The sequence below is a fragment of the Cavia porcellus genome, unplaced genomic scaffold (genome assembly GCF_034190915.1).
Source record: "Cavia porcellus strain 051 isolate PalLab524CR breed Dunkin Hartley unplaced genomic scaffold, mCavPor4.1 scaffold_8, whole genome shotgun sequence".
Taxonomy (NCBI): Eukaryota; Metazoa; Chordata; class Mammalia; order Rodentia; family Caviidae; genus Cavia; species Cavia porcellus.
This window is the reverse complement of record NW_026947491.1, coordinates 56940119-56962443: the sequence shown is the minus strand read 5'-3', so window position 1 is coordinate 56962443 and position 22325 is coordinate 56940119. Positions and strand designations below refer to the sequence as shown.

Genomic DNA, 22325 nt, shown 5'->3' with positions numbered 1-22325 from the left:
ATGCTTAGCTTTAGTGTGCTGGGATACACAGGTGGGGTGCTGCAGGTAGGCTGATAGAGGATGAAAAAAAGAGCACCCAGTGAAATGAGGTAATGACAGGGACCAGCCCAGACAGGAACCAAGATTTTAAAAAAGTGCCTGGGCCATCAGCTGGTCTGGTGGCTGGGCTTTCATGGAGATACAAGGCCAACAGACTTAGGCCTAGCTGTGTCTGAAGAGACTGGAGGGGAGAAGTAGAGGTCGATTCATTTCAAAGGGAATATGCAGACAGACAGTGCCTGGAGTCTCCTCCTGATTTTGGGGACACCAAGGCTAGCTCTTGCTTGGTGTCACCAGCCTACCACTGCCTGCAGGCCTCTGAAAGCTGGAGCAGCTCCGGCCTGGGACTGAATGGCCAAAGTCCTGTTGAGCTAAAGGGAGTTTTTAAAGGAGGAATCAAATTACAAATTTTAGCTAATTGTAAACGTACTTCTGGTTCTAATTTGAGTTGATGTTTTTGCTTTACTTAAAATGTAAAACATTTCTTATACGTTGCCAATTCTTGAATTGCAATTACAGGGTTAACTTGCTCTTTTCTTTGCTCTCTGCTGATTTAAGATAACAACACTGACTCAAGGTTACACAGAGGTCTGTGGGCACTCAGCCAAAATTATGAACTAACAATCTGAGAGAAAGAAGGACACTTCAAAATCCAAGCAGCTGCAGCCAAGTTTGTTTTAGAGGGTTTATAGTAAATGAAAAAAAAATATCAAGAAGGCTATAAGAGATATACTTTTGATACGAAAGAATTTTGTATGACAAAGTTGGAGGGCTTAGTACATAAAAAACAAGCTTATGGAAGTAGTTTATCAAGGGAAATATGTATGGTTACTTATAGTTTGGTAAAGCATGGGTTGTTCCTTCTAAAAACTCCTACAATGACCTAAAACAAAAATACAATAAAAAGGTGATCTGAGTGGCAACAGAGTGGATATGGGAGAAAAAAAGGCCAACAGCCACTCCATCAAAATGTATGTTGGCTAACTTTAAAAAAGTAAAACTATGAAGTAAAGCTGACGTGTGACCCTTCTTGCTCAAGGATCAGAACTCTTTATAAAACACACTGGCCCTCCTTTGGTGGTAACTGCCTGGCCAGGAGGGATGACATAAACTCGTGACCAGGAGGCCAAACAAAAAGCTGATAGGAGGTCAAAACAGATCTGTTGACCACAGTGCTCACAGAAAACAAAACAAAACAAGACAAAAGACAAGAATCACTAAGGGGCAAAGAGGGGGACACTGACAAGACAAAAGCAAGCCTGAGCCAAGATCTGCTGGTCAACAAAAGGGACTAATGTGCATGATGTAAAAAAAGGGACACTGGGAAAATAAATGTCCAAAAATGATAACAGAGATGATAAAAATTGTAAAACTAGGAGGCTGCCTGTAAAAAAGGCTATTGCCCCAGGAAAAATCCCCAGATGCTGGCTCCATTGGACTGACAGGAACTGAAGGTTACCAGGACTACGCCAGGTCAGGCTCCATCTCCTTAGACCTCCAGAAGCCCAGGATCACTGAGAGTAGAGAGCCCATTGACTGAACACTCGGTAATGACACTGTTCACTGGGCTGTTATCCAAAAGTTATGTAACTTGTTAGGGCTCCTGGGGTCTCCAAAGAGATCATTTTTCTGGTCTGAAAGGTGTATCATAAAAAAAAAAAAAAAGAGGTCCAACATAAGTTCCTGTATTTTCCAAAATGTCTGGTTCCTCTACTGAAAAGGGATCTACTGTAAAACTACAGGCCCAAGGTACCTTTGGGCCACAGGGATAATGCAAAGACAACACAGCACAAGGCTGACACTGAGGAGCACCTCACCCAGCTGTGGTTGACATCAAAAAATGAGCTTAAGTGACAAAAGGGCTGACAGAGAACAGACTGAGACTACGGTGATGAATAAAAAAGATCTTCACTGAATGTGAGCTTTGAAAAAGCTACTGCCAGCAAGGCAGACCTAGAACCAGAGTTGGGACACATCGATAACAATGCCAAGAAAACACCATACAGCAAGAAATTGGTGTAATTCAAGGCTGCTCGCAAGCAATGGTTGGCAGTGGAGAAAAAAACAGTGGCACTATGAGGCCAAAGAATATATACAAAAGAGCCTGACAACTGAGGAGGAAGCCGTAAAGCAGTGCAAGGCTGAGCAGCCAGGGAAAGTCAAGTGACTCAAGGTTAACGGTGACCAAGGTGAAAGAAGCCCAATACCTGCGGGAGTAAACAAAACAACAGGCAGCTCAACAGCCACAGCTGACCCAAAGGCTGCCCAGAAGCAACTACAGAGGTAACACAACAAAAGAGCTAGGCACAGGCCAAAGCCCAAAACAACAACAACAACACAACAACAAAACAACAATGAGAGACTGTAATTCTGATAAGCCACCAAAGGGGAGCAGGAGTGGGGGTGCAGTGGGGCGCGGATAGCTCTTCTTCTGGAAATCTGATCAGAAAAAAACCATTTAGACAAATCAAAAAGGCCCTTGATTTAGGCTCCAGCCTTAGAACTGTTACACATAACCAAGCCTTCCTTCCTATGCATCCATAACAAACAAACAAAAAAACAAGCACAGGAGTCTTAACTCAGGTCATTAGTGACACTTCTGTCAAAGGAGTTAGACTTTGTAGCCTAGGAGGCCTCCATGTTTCAAGGCACTTGCTGTCACAGGGTCAGCATTTGTGGCTGATGTAATTCAGCTCACACAGATGTAAAAAATAAAATAAAATTTACATGAGGCCTGCTGGTCTCAAGGCTCTGGAAAGGTAGAACACATGAAGTGGATATTCAAACAAGTGCTGAAAAAGTATTGTCAAGAAATACACTTGAGATGGGATGAAGTCCTTCTCACGGTCCTCCTTTGTGCCTGGGGTACTCCCACCAGAAAAACTGTAGTCGCCTTGCAACACCCTGTTTGGCTGGCCACCATCAATCATAGGTAAAATTAAGGATGATTGCAGTAAAGTAAAACAAAAAAAATATTGACCCTAATGAGACAAATACAGGTTTTGGAAACAGCCATGCCAAGATGTCTGTGGCTAGGTATAAAAAATGCCCATTAGCCTGACAGACCCAGTACACCCATTCAAACATGGAGACTTGTTTGGATCAAAAAATAAACTCCAACTACTCAGAGGTCCATACAGAATGGAACTCATACTGTAATTCTGTTACGCCTACTACTGTTAAAGTTACAAAAACTGTGCCTTAGGTTCACTACAATAGGCAAAAGCCAATGTCCCAGGACAGGTGGATCAGCTAGCGGAATCCAGACCACCCTGGAACCAGCTGATCCTGTGATGAGACTGGACCACCACCAGAAACAACAGCCTTCCTCTAGTCACTTTCAAAGCTGACCAGTTAATGTATGGCCATAGCTTAAGTACCCACATTGAGACAGATGGACAATATATAAATCTCTTTTCCTTTTTGTTATAGTTCTTCCTCTGAGATAAATGATGCTCTCTATTAAAACTCACCTATAGAAAGCATCAAAGAGGGTAATGAAGCAGTAACTTTTATCCCAGTAAGTGAAATTTTATAATCTTCTGTTCCCCTAACATCCTGTTATATTTGCAGATGACCATCAAGATACAAAACTATTACACTCTGACAGATGGCCTTTGTTCTCATTCTGTCCACCCACAAGTTCCATGTCAAAGACCAATCCCCTTTTCCAAATGTACAAGAGTTGGAACTTGTCCTTTGAACTTTGCTCAGCCATTCTGGATTTATCAGCTGAGCCAATGTACATCTGAAAATTAAGTCCTCCTGTTTCCTATTTGGTTTCCTCTTGTCTATTACATCCCACAATATTCTGAACATGAACTCTAGGGGAACTTTTCAAGCTGTGAGGAGCTGAGGACAGTTGGAATCCTCAACTTACTTTCCTCTGTATAAAGAGAAGATGTTCTAGTCTCTGAATTGACCTGGGCAGGGGGACAGTATGGGAGAGGTGGATGTCTTCCTCTCCTCTCTCTGGTGCTGTCTTGACTTTTCATGTTCTACAGGGATCACATCACTTCTCTCCTATTCTTTAGTGAATGCCAATTGGATTTCAGTTGTTTCATTCCTCTTTATTGTGGTACCTTTTAAAGGCAGGACCAACATGCTCATACAATTTGTAATTCTTTTTCAGATTGTCTGTGAAGACTGTCAGAATCCAAATGGAATCACTTTTGTTCAGCTTTAACCAAAACAATAATTGAAGCTAAGATGATCTAAAGGAAGGGTTCTTGTTCATGTATGTCTGATAACAAGAATTGTTCATGAAAGACTCTGCCAGAACCACAACCTTGCACAAAGGCCACTGTGATCTCACACAAAACAAAAAATACTTTTGCAAGGACATCTGTCCAGCAGCTGTCAATTCAACCTTGGACTGGTCCCACCCCTGTTGTTAGCCCTTGTAGCCAAGGATAACTGTATCAAAATAATATAATCTAGTTCATGTCACCTTTAAAAATGTCCCCTTGGCTCAATCTCTTTGAATGTGCCCATAATTTATCACAGCACACACATTGCCATCACCATGTTCTGCTATTCTCAAATAAATACTATTCTTTGGAAAATGTCTCTCTGATTATTTATTTGTAATATAAAACACAAAATATCTTTCATAGTATTAAATTTTCTAGGGAGACTTCCAGGAGAACATAGCAGATAGACAACAGCAGCTACGGAGGCCATCTGAGATAGCCAACTTAGATTCCAGGAATGGTATGGTGTGGGGAGTCCTAAGCAGGGGGAGATACACCCTGCCAACCCAGGAATGAACCAAGCTGAGAGAAACCAACTGGAAATGCAATCCCGGTGCTAAGACTGGAAGAGCTAAAGTCTCAGGGCCGAAGCTGGAACCCGCGCCTCTGGAAACCGCAGCTTGAATTTCCTGCCATCACTGCTGCATCTGAATCAGCACAACAGGGATAGAGATGTGAAAGCTCTGAGAGCGGGAATTGGCGAACCAAATTGAGAGCAGAGCTGGTGGGGAGCCCTGCATCGACCTGCGATGAGTAAGAGAAACGGGGACTCTTTCATAGAATAGGAGGCTCCAACAGAGGACTGGGACTGGGCAGACTAGCCAGAACAGGACGCTGGCAGTGACTTCAGTTGTAGGGAGCAGCGCAACTGCCCCGCTGCTGTCTCCCCGCCTCTCCCTCACATGGGCACATAATGCACCTACATTAACCATAATCCTCTCCTACTCACGTCATGTACACGGATGTGACGATGACCCATCAGAGATCACCCCGGAGCCTCTTCCTGTCCCACCGGCCCACCCTTGCCCTATAAAAGCTACAACCACTTCCTCAATAAATGAGACTTGATCGGACTTCCTCAACTTGTCCTCTTCTCTCTGTCTCCTGCCCTGTCTCTGTTAATCCCCATTCCTTCTCCAGGAAACTGCCCCATGGATCCGGATTGACCTGCGGGCTGGGTCATTCAGTCACATATTCCTATCTCAAGCGGGATTGGTGGGGAGCGCTTGACCTGGGTGACACCGTGGACTAAGACCCAGGAGGCTAGCCCAAACCAGGTTCCTGCGCCTGGCAGTGCACCCTATTGCAGTGAAGCCTTCAGCAGGTTGACTGACCTGGAGGGGCGGGCCCAGCAGAGGCTGCCCAGGTCTGTGTCTCCCTAGTACACTGCAGTGGGCAGGAATACCTAGCTGGCGCGATTCAAACAAAGTGTAACTGACAAAGAAAGAAACTGGGCCTCCTATACATGCTTGTATGGAAGGAACAAAAAGTATGGGAAGAGGGAGCAACAAGAAAGGATCCTCAGTCCCCAATCCTGACAACACTGATCCAGGAAAGGTAAATGCAAAGGAGACTGAGGACAGAAAACATGCAATATCAGGCACAGCACCAATAGACATAAAGCGATATCTCTGGGACCTCACAGACAAGTTCAAAAGTGAAGTATTTGACCAAGTAAAGCAAGATATAAGTAGAATAGTTAAAGAAATGCTAAGCAGCTCCCAAGAAAAAACAGATGGTGGGATGGAAGAACAGAAAAAAAGAGGAGAATTGTTTGATGGAGAAAATAGAGAAAACATAGAATACATGAAGCAGGTTCAAAGAGATTCCCAGGAAACTAAGAACTCTATTGAAAGCTGGCATAACAGCTTGAACAAAACTAAGGATAGATTATCTGAACTGGAGGACAGATTTGTAACGTGGGAGCATGAAAGGAAAAACTTCTTAAAAACAAGGAAACAAGAAGTAACAATACAAAGGCTAAGAGGATCTATAACTTAAGAATTAAGAATGTAAATTAAGAATGTAAAGCAGGGATACAAAACAAATGAATTGCAAAGGCTATTCACAGAAACAATCAAGAAGAACTTCTCTAATATGGGAAAAGGTAAAGATACTCAGATGCATGAGACGTACAGGACCCCAGCCTGTAACCTACAACCCAAACAGAACTACACCTAGGCATATAATAATCAAAATTCCAGAAATCCAATATAAGAACAGAATATTAAAAGCTGTCAGAGTCAAGAAACATATCACTTACAAGGGAACACCCATCAGAATTACAGCAGACTTCTTGGCACAAGCCATCAAATCACGAAGAGCGTGGGGGCGAAATAATTCAAGCTTTGAAAGACAATAACCTCCAGCCAAGATTGATATATCCTGCACAACTGTCCCTAGAAATTAATGGAGACACAAGGTGCTTTCAGGATAAAGAGGAACTAGGGGAATTTGCAACCACCAATTCAACTCTACAGAGAATACTGTAGGACATTCTAAAAGAGAAAAATATCAAGATTCCAGAAACTGGCAGAGAGGCCACAATGAATGGAGCAGAAAGTAAAATGAAGAAGACAAACTGACAATTAATTACTGAAAAAGAGCTCAACAGAAATGAGGCAGAGAAGGCTGGATGGTAGGAACAGCTATTTTGGAGAAAACAAGACATCATAATAGCTAGTGCTGATTTAATATCATCTTGTTTTGAAGTCCCATCAAGCTTTTGTTCTTCGGTGTCCATCAGTCTTAACATGTTGTATCTTATTAGATTTTATTATATGTGATATAAACAAAAACTTTTATAGACAAGGAGATAATACAGAAACCATTGTTCATTTTCTGTTAGTTGGTTCTAAATACCCTGTAATACTGTCATTCTCTTGAATGGTTTTACACTGTCTTGATATGTTTGATACTACAGTATATGAAGTTATACTCAAAGATTTCAAGGAAAGAAACACTATGGTAACTACTTTTATGTTGGGATATCTTGTGGTGAAACACTATTTTGCTGAAACAGTTATGTTCTGACCTGTGATGTTTTGTTGTTACATCCTTTTTTATCTCAATTTCCTTTTTTATTATTTTTATCTTTTTAATTAAGGGAAAAAATAAATAAAAAATCACAGAATATATAATAGTAACCCACTTTGATTGCCTATTAACTTGATTTGAAACCCTGTATTGCTCTCACTGTCTTGTTTTGACTGATTTTGCTCTATTCTGCTTTGCTTGATAGTACCAAGTTCGAATGTATAGACAACAACTGTGAAGACAATAAGATTCATTATGACGCCCATTCTGGTTGACTATTATCTTCTTTAAAGTCCTGTAATGTCTCCAATGTTTTGGTTTTGTTCTTTACTATTTGTTCAATTTTATTATAACTGATAATATAGGCAATTCTTTTTAAGGTAGCAAGAGGCAGTATGGTAACCATTGTTGATCACCTTGTATTCTGCTTTTACATTATGTACTATGTCCATCCTTTTGATTTGACTGACTCTGTTTTGTTATGTCACATTTGGTTTTATTCTCTTCAAAAAAAAAGTAATAAGAACTGTGGGAGTAATAAAACTCAAAATGTATAACTGTCATTGTAAAAAAGGAAAAGAAAGTGCTCTAAAGGATATAACTGCATGTATATTTAAGTGTATAAGATGGATAATCATATTACTGAGTTTTGTTGGATCACTGAACAGAACTGTTTGCAGTCTCACTGTTTGAATGTCCACTTTATATGCTTTAATTTTGTGACTTGAACAACTATTTCTAAGATTACAATATGAAATCTATTAACTAGGGATTTCCTACTTTTTTTTGAAATTCTGTATAACTTGTACCCTTTTTCTGTTTTTTTTTCCTTTTTCTCCTTAAATAAAATAAAAAAAAATTTCTAGGGGTATAGTTGTCATATACATTATTTTTTTATTTGAACTGTATGGCCAAGCATTGTCTATCCTGTTGGAAAAAATCACATCATTAATGGGAACACCTTTTATGGAATATAAATTTATTGAATTAACACTCTCAAATCAATGTACTTTTTATTTATTTATTTTTTTATGGTACTGAATCCAGGGTTATTGCACTGATATATGGCCAGCCTATTTCTAATTTATTTAGAGACAAGGTCTTGCTAAGTCACTAATTTGTGGTCCTCCTACATCAGCCTCTCTGAGCCCAGGGTTATAGATGTGTCACCATGCCCCGCTCAATGTATATTTTTAACGGTTGTATTTATAGAAAGTCTATGTATAGGTGCAGGGAGTGTATCACTTATCTTCTAGTATAATAACATATATATATATAGGAATAAATTCTAGTATTCCATGGCACAGTATGGTGACTATAGTACACAAAAGTTTATTATATTTATAAAGAACTAGAAGAGTTCGAAGGACCCAAATGCAAAAAGATGTTATTTTAAGAAAATGGAAATGCTGGGTGGAGCTAAAGAGGGTGGACCAGTAAGCAGCAAAATACAGAGCCTTCCTGAGAGAAACAACTCAGATGCCAGAATAAAACATCCTGGCGAGAACCAGACAGAGAAAGATGGATCCTCTCGACTCAGGAAGAACCTAAAGGGAAAAGAACTGGTCAAACGTGGGGCTACTATTGGAGCAGCTTAGATTCAAGGCCATGGTGCTCTTGCTGGAGCTGCTCAAACTCACAGTCATGGCTGTGGTCGCGCTAAAGTCCAGGGTTGGTGAGCCAAGTGGAGAATTGAGCCAGCGTGGAGATCCACACTAATCCGTGGTGAGTGCTCAGAATATGACCCTCCCACAGGAAAGGGGTGACCAACTGGATGACATGTTGGAATCGGGCAGACTGGGCATGAACAAGGCATGGCAGTGACTTCAGTTGGTTGCTCCCTACCCAGAGTAGATTGGTGGGATCTTCTTGGCCTCAGTTATGCCCTTGACTAGGACCCAATGAGTTGTCCTGAACCGATTCTATATGCATGGCACACACTAACGTGGTGAAAGCCCCCACAGCTTGACTGGCTCAGAGGGGAGGGGCCAGCATATGCCACCCCTGCTTGCACCTTGGTGACCAATAGCAATCTGGAGAGGGCAGAAATCCCTAGCCAGCATGCTTCAGAAGAACCATAACCAACAAGGAAAGGGGCTGGGACCTCCACTATACACCTATATGGAAGAAACCAGAATCATGACTAGAGAAATAAGAAAGAGTCCCTAGCCCACAAACTTGTGGATATTGATCCATGAGAGGTAAATACAGAAGAAATTGAGGGCAGCAAACATGCAACATCAGACACGGCATCAGTGGACATAAAGAGCTATCTTCATTACATCATAAACGAGCTCAAAAGTGAAATATTAATTCAAGTAAAGCAAGATATAAGAAGATTAATAAAATAAATCCTAGTACCTCTCAAGAAGACACAGACTGAAGAATGGAGGGACACAAAAAAAGGAGAGAAATGTTCGATGAAGAATATAAAGAAAATCTAGAATACATGAAAAGAACTCAAAGAGATTACCAGGAAATTAAAAACTCCATCAAAAGCTGGAAAAATTCCCTGACAGAAACTAGAGATAGACTAACAAAACTTGAAGATGAGTGTGCAGTGTCTGATCATAAAAGGAAAGATCTCTTGACAATACAAAGGCTAGAAGATGACAAGAGTATCTATAACTTAAGAATAAAAAATGTGAGTGAAGAAGCAGGAGTAAACACAAAAGAAATACAAAAGCTATTCACAGAAATAATTAGGAAAAACTTCCCAAGCATAGGAAAAGGGAATGATATTCAGATGTATGAGGCATACAAAACTCCAGCCATGTACAACCAAACAGAACTACACCCAGACATATAATCAAAATGCCAGAAATTCATCACAAGAGCAGAATATTAAAAGCTATCAGAGAAAAGAAACAGATCACCTATAAAGGAAAACCCATCAAAATCACAGCAGATTTCTTGACATAAACCATCAATCAAGAAGAGCTTGGAGTGAAGTATTCTAAGCCATGAAAGAAAATAACCTCCAACCCAGATTGATGTACCCAGAAAAACTGTCTCTCAAAATTAATGGAGAAAAAAGATGCTTCCATGACAAAGTGGAATTGGGGGAATTCATGACTACCAATCCAACCTTATAAAAAATACTGAATGACATTCTAGAGAGAGAGAGGAAAAAAAAATACCAGGATTTTAGAGGAAAAAAAAAATACCAGGATTTCAGGAACAGTGGCAGAGAGAACTCAATGAATGGGCAGACAGTGGAATGAAGGAGAAAAGTAGATAACCAGTGGCAGAAAAATAGCATAGCAGAAATGGGGCAGGGAAGGTTGGCTATACTCTCTAATATAGATGGCCTTGATACACTAATAAAAAGAAACACAGGCAGTGTAGATCAGAAAGTAGGGTCTATCAAGATGCTCTATATAAGAAATATAATTAACCTGAAAAAAGGGTTTATGTACCAAAAATCAAATATGAGAAAAATGCTATATGTGACAGGGAACGGGAGAGAAATAGAGGCAACTCGTCCAGCACCTGCAGATAGATTGGAAAGACATGAAATTTATGTGCAGTAGAGAACTACTCAGCTATAATGAAGGAAAACCTTGAGGCTTTTTTAGGTAAAGGAATACAACTGGAGATCAAGTCCAGGAGTGAGAAGATTTAGAACCACTGAGATAAATAGCAGGTTGCCTCCCCAATCTAAAATTTGAGGGAGTTGGTGGGACCTAAAATGTGCAATGTATCCTATGGGAGTGAGAGGGAAGAACTGTCTAAAAAAGGAAGGCAGACAATATTGTTAATAGTGTATCAGGATTTCAAATCCACAGTGCTCTCACCGCTCTGTTTAGATGGATTATATTCTGTTCCAATTTGTCTACTTGTACTAGATTTGAGGCCACAGACAGTATCCTGAAAGTGGCAGGATATAGTATGGTAATCATCCTTAATTTCCTATTAACTTAAACTGAAGCCCTGTATGACTTACACTGTCTTATTATGACTGATCTTATTTGAATCTGGTTTGTTAGACTGCTGCTTTGTATTGACTGATTTTATTTGAATCTGTTATGACTGATAGTATCAAATCAGAGTATAGTTAACTACATGGAAGATGACAAGATTCACTAGGATACCCGCTCTGGTTTGATTACTACCTGCTTTTGAAGTCTTATAATATCTCCAACATTTTGTGTTATTAAACTGTTATGTCCTGCTATATTCAATTATAATATGCCTGATGATATAGACAATTCTATTAAAGATAACAAGAGACATCATAGTAACCATTGTAGATCACCTTGTATTGCAGTTTTATATGACTTTTTTGTTTCATATTTTTACAGGAATTTGTTTTGTTTTCCCCTCCAATACAGAAAGGATAGACATACATGTAGAAACTCATGCATGCGTAGAACATATAAACAGTTTATGAGAACTGATTATATAATGCACGATGAAATGAACAATTACTTTGAAGAAAAAGAGACACTACAGTACCCAGTGCTGATCTTGTAGCATGATGAGGTAAAATCCAACAATACTATTATTCTTTGTTCAGAGTGATTTTAGTATGTTTTGTTTTGTTTAATTTTAATGTACATGAAGTGTGGACAACTATTTTGAAGAGAATGAGAGACACTATGACAATCATTGTTGACTTCCCTCTTATCTGTTTTGAAGACCTAAAATGCCTTCCTCATCTTGTTCAGATCAGTTGTATACTACGTTGGTTCATGTTAGTTTTCTGTATATGAAGAAATGGACAACTATTTGGAAGAAAACAAGAGATAATATGATAGATAGTGAAGATCTTTAGTTGTATTGCTTTGAAATTTATGTCTCTTACAATTGCTTTCTTATATTCTGTTTTGTTGTGTTTAATTTTACCCTCTTTAAAATAAAAAGATGAAAATACTAATTACCCTTATTTGATTAGTACATATTATATATGTGTATCAAATTATTACATTGTACCCCATGAAAAAGAAAAAAATTAAACAATTAACTGAAATATACTGAATTATTTAAATTTCTTTTATTTTATGCTATATTTAGAACTTTATCTTTCAAATTAGATATGCCACCAATTATTTATTTCAGATCATAAAGGGGGAATTACAAAATATCTGTCCTAAAAGGGTGAAGTGTGCACCATCAGTGAATAACTGGGTAAAATATGGTCTCTAAATACAATGGAATATCACTTAGCCTTATAAAAGGAAATCTTGTCATGTAACATGGGTGTGCCTTAAAGACATTATGCTAAATTAAATAAGCCAGTGACAAATAATACAAATCTTGCATACAAATGATCCCTTTTATACACAAAATTTGAAGTCAAATTCATAGAAACAGACACTAGGGGGGCTGGGGATTTAGCTCAGCGGCATAAGCATCTGCCTTGCAAGCAGGCAGTGAGTTCCATCCCTAGTACCAGTAAAAAAAAAAAAAAAAAAAAAAAAAAAAAAAGAAAGAAAGAAACAGACACTAAGGTGACTAGGGCGGTAATTGCTAGGGATTGGACAGAGGAAAATGGGGAACTGTTTAATGAGTAGAGTTTAGATTTGTAAGATGAAAAAGTTCTGGAGAGATGTTTCATAAGAATGTGTATTTTTTTTTTTTTGAGACAGGATATGGTTATGTGATGCAGGCTGATCTTAAACTCATAGCTTTCCTCTTGTCTCAGCCTCCCAAGTGCTGGGATTACAGAAAGGTGGCACTATACCCAGCTGAACTATATTGTTATTGAACTATATACTTCAAAATAATTAAGATGACAAATTTTAAAACGATTTTTATAAGTCACAATAAAAGAAGCAGAGTTTTACATGAGATGGGGTAGAAAACCTGCCCTTGGATGATTTAATGTCTCTTCTCTACGTCCCTAGGATTTCTTCTACTTCCTGGAGCATAATTGGTCTACCACTGCACAACAGTAATTGATTCCTACATCCTTCTCCCCCACTATACTGCAAACACTTTGAGGAAGCAGCTACTTTAAAAACATTTTTAAGAGTACATGTTGCAGTTCACACAATTTACAATCATCTCAGGGACTGGTTACATGTACTTGTTACTTTTTTTAATCCCCCATTTTTTCTCTCCCTCTCCCCACTCCTCCTCTCATCCCCTATCCCCTTTTCTGTACTTGTTGATATTATGTGTCTTAGCTCATGTTATGGCATCTGATGTTTTACATTAATTGGGGTTATTAGATTTCCATACACCACACAGCTTTATTCCTCTCATTTCCCCTTCTCCTCCTCCTCACTCTTGTTCACTTGGACTGCTTCTCTGTTGCAAGAGATCTATCCCTTTTACTTTTTCTAACTTTCCTTTATCATTTTCTTTGCTTGTACTTTGTCTTCCTCAAATGAGAGATACCACATGGTATCTAAGCTTGTGTATCTGTCTGGTTCATTTCACTTGACATTGTATTTTCCAGGTGCATCCATTTTCCTATGTGTCAAACTTGTCATTCTTTATAGCTGAATAGTATTACATTATATATACATAGCAAATTTTCTTTATACAAATGTCTACTGATGGTTATGCAGGCTGGAATGCAGTCACTTTTTAACTATTTTTGCTAAAAAACCTGTCACAGGACCTGGTATACACTAAATGATAAGTTTGTTAAATGAATAAGGCAGATATGATATAAAGTTAGTCTCTGACAATGAATAAATTAGAACATGATGATCACATATGGGTAATGCGTCCTTCAAAAAAATCTCCACTAGGGATTCAACTGATTTGTTTGATAAAAGAATTTGCATATTTTTGAATGCAAACCATGATGACATACTTTCTTGCCTTTATGGGAAAATCTGAAGACTAGAGATGGAAAGATAAACATAGGACAAAGTTGGGAGGTATTTTGTGAGGGTGACATCACTTTTTAAATGATTACTTTCATATGCGATTTCCATTTGCTGCTGAACATATGGATAGTTTTATAAGTGTCTTCCCCAGAGAGTATGTGTAGAGCCTGTTTTAGCTATTGAATTTTTATGATCTATAATAAAAGAATTTCTTGGTTCTAGAAACAAAAGCACTAAATAGAACTTATGTCTTTCTAAACCCAAGTTCCTAAATACCTCTCTAATGCAAGTGATGTTTCACTTGCTTATTTTACATCATGAGGTTATGGATTCTCAAATCATTGAGCTCTGCTGTATCACTGGTTCTAAATTTGTCTCAAAGGGCTTACATAGCACTTTAATAGAAAAAAGCAAAAAGGTCAAAAGCCTTTTTGTTTCTTGCTGAGAAACTTGCTGCACACTTAAAATTCATTTAATTTTTGAAAAACACATTAAACTCCTCACACAATCTACTTGTAATTTGCTATCCGAAATCTTTTTCATTAGGACACTCAAAATAGCTTAGAGATATGTCATGTCAGGGCAGGTTTCCTTGGGTACTTTTTATTAAGAGTAATTCATCTCAGGTTTGTTTCATTCAGTTCTCATTTATCCTCTCTATAAAAAAATCCATTTTGGTAGTTTTCAAGCTTGAGTGAATGGGAGATGCTTCAGACTGCTCAAATGTTGAACCCAGCATCAACTTACCTCCTCTGGTATTAGCCATGAATATATTTTCTGATAGCTTATGCTACATAAAAAAAAACCAGAGGGCAAAATGATAGAACAATGGACTTACATTACTACTGTTTTACTTTGACAAGTCTAAGTATTAGAAACAAATTACAGTGCCCTTTTCTACGGTCAGTATTGCGAAGTTAAGATGTGTGTGTTCAAAAGATATCCAGGATACAGTTCTGCTGCTCTTCAAATGGTAACTATTATTAATCACATTATTTACTGGCTAACGCATCATTCCATTCCCTAAGTCACAGTGTCATCTTTATCATTCTCTTTCTGGACTTTCTACTGTGTTCCATGTATTGATCCCCTGTCCCAGCTTTGGAATTTATTTAGAATCTGCTAGCGTTAGTCTTTTTTCATTCTTGTTTTTTTTTTTTTTTTTTTTTTCAAAAATTTCCTGGGTATTCATCAGAGATGGGTTTGAAATGCCCCCAATTCCTACATCCCATGTCTCTGTTTAAATGAATATAAAAACAGATATGAACCAGCATATGTGCTGGGGTCCTTCAAATAACAAATAGTTCTTCAAATATGACTTAACAGCTGGGTCTTAAATTACAGAATGAGCTAATTTCCTTTGTGTTTTATTTAGTTGGCTCTCTACAAAAACATAGCTGTAGGGCTGGGGATTTAGTTCAGCAGCATAAGCGCCTTGCAAGTATGCAGTCATGAGTATGATCCCGGTACAAAAAAACCCCCAAAAAACATAGCTGTAGACTGTAAATCTTTCATGTCACCTTTGTCATGTGGAGATATTTAAAATGCAATATTCCATTAAAAGCATTGTACCTGAGCAATTGTCTCTGGGTCCAGTGGCTTGTGGTCATTGAAGCCTGTGTACTGCCCTGATGACGTGGACCTTCTGATAGGAGGACTGTCAATCTTCTTGAGGGAGTCGTGCCGGCTGATATTGGTCAGGCTTCCATGGCCGGGCCGGCGCCTCCTCTCTGGACTGTCGTTATTGAGGCCACGGTTCTGCAGCAGGCCACGCTGACTGGCCAGGTTGGGGGACCCCAGGTCAACTGAGGAGTTCGAAAGAGCATGTGGGGGATGGAGGGGACAATGGCCATCACTGGTCCTGCCAGGACGCCTTAGTGGAGGGGGTGGCTCTCCTCTTTTTCTTTGTCTAGACATCCACAGAAATAAAGAGAGAAAATAGGAGAGCTTGTCACACTGAGCAGTATGGCAAGGCGGAGGTATGGGGCTCCTCAGAGCCCTTGGAGAAGCAGAGGCCTGCGAGCATGGTTACCAGCCTTCACTTACCTGGCTAAATAGCCATCAGAATGGCGGTCTGTGGGCGAGTTCATGTCCTTGGATGAGGACTTGTCTTCAGTGACCGGGCCACTGCTGGCCTCACTGTCAGCTTTTTGGCTCAGAGTGTCAGAAAACGTGTCATCCCTGAAACAGTGAGAATCAAAAGTGAGGGTCTAGGGGCTGGGGATATAGCTCAGTGCACAGCGCCTATCTGGTAAGCGTGAGGTCCTGAGTTCAATTCCTGGTACTAAAAGCCCCCAAAACAACAACCCTGAAAAACAAAAGTGAATTCTTTTGCTAGATGAATAAAAGCAAAAAAAAAAAAAAAAAAAAAAAAAAAGGCCTGGCACTTATGTATATATGTATTTTTTTGAGACAGGGTCTCACTGTGCAGTTCAGGCTGGCCTTGGGCTTACTTTGTAGCCCTGGCTGGTCGCGAACTTGCAACGCTCTGCCTCCTTGGCCTTCCAAGTGCTGGGATTACAGAAGTGCAACACTATGTCCAGTTTTTATTTTTTAAATTAATATACTTATCTAAAAATTACTCAATTTTGTTGCAGGCAAATTGAAAATTTCAAATATGCAAAAAGAATAAAATAATAATCATCCATAATAGTGAGAGACAACTGTTGTTGGAATTTTTTCCTATGCTTGGAATACATATATATGATTGTGTGCATATAATATTTATACTCTGGTTATCTATAATTTAGGTAGTTTAGATATATATGACTACATGTTCACATATATCATAACATTTCCTAGACTCTGATCTACTCATTTTAATATTTCTAAAATTATGCTAAACCATTAAATACTTTCATACATTTTATATATTTTTTTCTCTTGAAAAGTTATTCTTAGATTGGCAACACACTAATAACTCAGAAAATAAGGATTATACAGTATATATCATGTTGTAACCTATTTCTTTCACTTAATATATTATGGCCATTTTCCCATATCCTTAAGTATTTCTGATATCAGAGTTTTCTTAGCATACTTAAGACAACAGCAAAAATCTTAGAGGTGATTGCCTTAGACTGTAAGTTAGCATCCTCTCTCTTGAGAACCTGAGAATGAAAAAATAGTCATCAAGAGGAGAGAGCTGCTGTTTGCACAACTGCCAGTGTCACTTCAGCTGTCAGACACACACTCTGCACATGAGCTTTCTCCTATGGAAGTGCCACAACATGTCTCCCACTGTCCTGGCAGAGTTTGGGCAATGACTCCCTGCTGGTCCTGAAGTACTGTTCACACAAAGCCAGGAGAAGGGGAAGAACTGAGTCCAGCTCAGTTTTCTCTTTGTAACCTCTTTTGCTCTTTTCTGGAAAGTGTCCATTGAAGAACAGGTAGCATCCTCTACTGAGAGCACCCAGGCAACCCACTACTGGGACTACTCACATATCCTGCACCACGATGTACTGGTGCGGCACCAGCCCGTCAATCCCATTGTGTCTGCCTTCCCACCAGTCCTCAGATGCACGGTGATACAGCAGCAGGGAGGCGCCCTTCTTGAAGGACAGTTCTCGGGCAGACCGCCCAACGTAGTCAAACTTGGCTATTGCTTCTATTGGCTCACATTCTGCAAGAACAGACCAGAACAGGGAAAGGGAAAAGGTTGTCAGACAGGCAAGACACACTCCCTGAAAACATGAGGCTTTGGAAACAAATAGGCCATATTGATACCAGACTGACCAGAGCAACAAAAACAAAACAAAACAAACATCATAAAAGAGGAGGAAACCGGCAGTTAAAAGAGATACTGAAAAACATTCTCTGTCACCAGATTTTCAGGCAAAGAAAAATTGAACATTATATTTTCATTTCCAGTTTCTCACCAGAGATATGACAACAGTCTAATAAAAATATGTCAACTCTGGAATATGATACATAAAATCCCTCCTTGATTATAATATCCTCCACAGTTGCTCCAATATTTTTTGACGTTGACAGAGTTCCTTTGTAACATGTTATTATGGTTTACAGCATATGAAAAGCAACATCCCAGAAAACACTAGGATGTTTATACTTTATTAGCTTATTTTTAAAAAATCAAGTAAAATTACCAAATAATACTATTTGAATACCTCTAATTTCCTAATTTTTTTGCACTATAGAACCATCAAGCTACTGGCAAAAGTAATGACAACTTTTCTTTTGCCTCAATAACAAATTTTTGATCTTAATTATGAAACAAGAATACCTTAGACTGTCCTCTACTGAAATTAAAAGATCAGATTAAAAATGATGTTTCGTATTCATTAAAAGATACTCAAGATAAAAAGAGCAAGTGAAAGAGTCAAATCTCAAAAGTGTAGATACTGCATAAATTCCCTTAAGTAGCATTTTTCTAATGACATAAATATAGAATTGGAGGACAGATACGTGGTTGGCAGGGGTTGTGGTTGGGAAGATGATAAAGGAATTGACAGGCTGTAAATGGTACTGTAAGGAATCCTTGCAATGGAGCTGTTCTTTATCTTAACTATGAGTGTGGTGACACAAATCTGTACATGCGATAAAACTGTAAAGTAAACATAACGAGTGCATGTAAAGCTGATGAAATGTGTCTACGATAGATGGACTGTATTAGCAGTTTCCGAGTCATGGTATCGCACTACATTTCTGTAAGACATTATCACCAAGAAGGGTTTTGGATCTTTCTGTACTGTTTTTTGTAAGTGCATGCAGATGTACAATGATCTTAATAAAAAGCTAAAAAAATATAATACATTGAACTCTAAGCCTGGAGCTGGAAATTCACTGATTTAATTGTGATCAAATATGGAAGGCAACTAAGAGGACAGAGTGAAGTATCATAAGAGATGTTTTTTGTGATTCAGCTTACTATAAGAAAATCCTTAATAAAAGCAATGATTCCTTTCCTCACCCACCAACACAACTTTATCTGTGCTGTCAACATACGTGAGTAAACTGCTCAAACTTGCTAAAATCTGGGCATATACTAATTTCAAAATACTCTTGAATATGTACAATATAAGAGACTAAAACCTATCAAAAGTTTTTCAGAAAATTGTTTTTTATTTCCTTTGGTAACAAATATTCCTATTTTAAAATTTTATTCTCCCCAAAGTTTACTGCAATATCTTCAATACCTGTTTTTTGCACTTAGTGCTTCATATTTCAATATGTTTTTCACACTGATTTTAATTTTTTATTGGTACATTGTATACAATGATCACAATCATCGCAAGAAATTTATACGAGTACATTCTTTTTTTAACAGAGAGTTTTGCTATGCAGGTCAGGCTGGCCTCCAGAGTGCTAGGATTACAAATTCGTGCCACCACCTCCAGCTGCATAATGTATCTCGATTCTTCTTTTTTCCTCCCAGTCCCCTCTCTACCCTTCAACCTGTCTTCTTCTCCTTGTTTCCATTTATTCCTTCTAGTCTCTTTTTTCTCTTCTTTCTCCCCGACCTTGTTCCCCTTCCCATTTGAACATTTTCTTTCCATTTTCCTGTAACTATTATACATTTGGATCCTTATTTACATTTTCGGTTTCTTACCCCAGAGAAACAATGTGATATGTAAACGTGTGTCTGATTTATTTCACTTAAAGAGGATGACCTCAAAGTGCACTCACTTCGCTAGAAATATCTCAAGCTTATCCTTCTTTCAGCTGAGTAGTACTCCACTGTATAAAAACACTACATCTTCTTTATTCATTCATCCATTGATAGTCACTTGGACTGATTCCAAAATTTAGTTATTACAAATTGTGCCACTGTGAACATGGGTGTGCATTATTCCCTGTGGTATGATGCTTTTAACTCTTTTAGGAAGATATGTACAAAGGTAATAGCTGGGTCAAATGGGACCACTAGTCCTACATTTTTGAGGAATCTCTATACTGATTTCCATACTGCTTGTATCAGTTTATATTCCCACCAATAGTGCTGGTGGGCTGTGGGGCAAAAAGAATCCTTTTTCACTGTTGGTGGGAATATAAATTGATATAAGCTATAGCCCTCATAATTCAATCAACTTCCAAAAGTCCTGTCTATGAGTGCATGAGGTTTTGGGGGACACTGCCAATCTAAAATTATAACACCAGAATGAGGAATTCTTGTGTAGATAGGTATTGTTTCTTATTTGGTAACTTCAAGATTCTCTGGGTTATAGACATAAAACTAACAAATAGAAAGGCTTAGTTTTTACCTTATATAAAATGGTTGGATAAATTTAAGCAAAAATATTTTAAAAGCAAAGAAAAATACACCATCTTTTTGCTAGTGGATGATGTTTGAGGTAAGTAGTATTTCATAGTGCAGTACCAAAACATTAAAATCTGCAGTGTAAAACATGTAAGAATAAATTTTTAATCCCTCATTGCCTTTGGAACACCCAAAACAATAGACATAACACATTGTTTTCCTCTTCAAATTCTTGTTCCTTGACTTTTTCTAGGTAACGTATGAATTTCATACAAGAATTAAAAAAACTGCAATCTGGCATACATGGATTATACAGCTTAAGTCTTTCAACAACGAGTATAACTTTTAGACCACATGATAACACTCTGGTATTCTTCACTGATACTATCATGTTTTAGTAAAAGAATACAAATGACAGTTTGCTTCTGTAAGTCCACTTCAAAGAGGATGGGATAAATTTGCTGATAAAGAAGCAACGTTAACTGATCTGAGATGACAGCAAAATTTATGCTTCAGTTCTTTCTAAAGGACAGAAGAAGGAATAATGAAAAACTTGTTAAAAATAACTTTACAATAAAATTTCAAAATTCTTGGATATTCACATACAGGATACCTGGGTTCACAAACATGTTTGTTTGTGAACAATGTGGTTTGTAAACAAAAATATTTGGTGAAATTTTGTTTTTGTTTGCAGATTCTACATCGGGTGACAAACCTGACTGTGGCTGTTATTCTAGCACTAATACAAACGTAGTCATGTTTTTAAAACTCATAGAACAAAACAAATTCCTGATCTGAGGTACCACTGTATTTGGTTTTAATAAAACAAAAATTAAAAGGCATCAACACATGATATGGGGCACAATCTATTTTTATAAGCCCATAATCAAAGAGAAATGAAGATAGAATCACAAATTTTCTTTAGTGCCATTCAGTCATGTGCTGCTAATGTTGGTCAGGAACTAGTTAAGACAACTTAACAGTATGCACTATCATAATTCCTTACTCATGATTTCAATAATCATTTCTTTTGCTTATTACTATTTTTTGAAATAACTAGCCAGAGGATTATCTGACTATGTTTATTTTATTAAGAGGTAGGCAGGTTATAAAGAATGGCCAAATAAATCCAAAGAATATTTTATTGGCAATCCTAGTATATCAACTAGTAATTCTGAGCAATTTTATAATTTTGGCTCTTTCTACTCCCCTGAGAGCCATTTCATAGTCAAGTGTCAATCAATAAGCTATTTACACATATCTAGGCATTGCATGGCAAATCAATCTCAGGGCATGATGCACCATGCCCCTTTAATATACAGCAACCCAGAGTCTTAAGATTCTCCAGAGAGTTTATAGAAGGCTGCTAGTGCTGATACCAATAATAGTAAGAGTATAACATGATGATGTAGGGCTTTTATCATGGCTATTAGAATTTTTTGCAAAAAGGAAGAAAGTTCAGTAGAACTCATATCCTGACTGCATAGTACTATCAAGTCTTAATTTATATTTCCTGTAATTTTATATGAAATAGTACAGCATGTCTCTTGGAAATCTTAAGTTCTGTGATATTTTCCGTCCTACATGTATTACCTCCTGCCCTTGTACAGGATGGTTTTGTTCTGTGACAGCCTGTCTTTTGAAAATGAAAGCTGCTGTTTCCACTGTATGGAGGACACAGAAAAGAAATGCAAATCCCACGATCAAAAAGGGAGTCAATATTCTAGTTAATTTAGTTACAGGATTTTGGAGTTTAGCTGTGTGACAGGATATCTGTCCTTTGTAACCAACCCTTTTCTTCCAGCAAAATCAGCTGAACATGATCAAAGTGATACAAAACAGAGTACTCAACAAAGTTTCTCTCTTAGTCTAGAGATAAGAACAACTGACACAGGGCACAGTGGTGAGATAGCTGTTTGGGAGAAGAGGTGGTTGAGGCTTTGTCCTGGCTTTTCCTGCCCCTGAAGGAAGAAAGGAAACAGTTACAGATTAGTC

General features: G+C 38.2%; 1 protein-coding gene across 2 annotated transcripts in view; it reads right to left on the bottom strand.

The window, feature by feature from the left end:
* Nucleotides 1-22325, bottom strand: part of Srgap1 (SLIT-ROBO Rho GTPase activating protein 1) — a 288940-nt gene that overhangs the window by 11383 nt on the left and 255232 nt on the right. For both annotated transcript variants that reach the window (XM_003476114.5, XM_003476115.5), the window contains exons 19-21: nt 17555-17735; nt 16160-16294; nt 15686-16022 (exon numbers count right to left, since the gene is read on the bottom strand). In XM_003476114.5, the coding sequence (XP_003476162.1) occupies nt 15686-16022; nt 16160-16294; nt 17555-17735 (653 nt within the window). The remainder of the gene's footprint in view (nt 1-15685; nt 16023-16159; nt 16295-17554; nt 17736-22325) is intronic.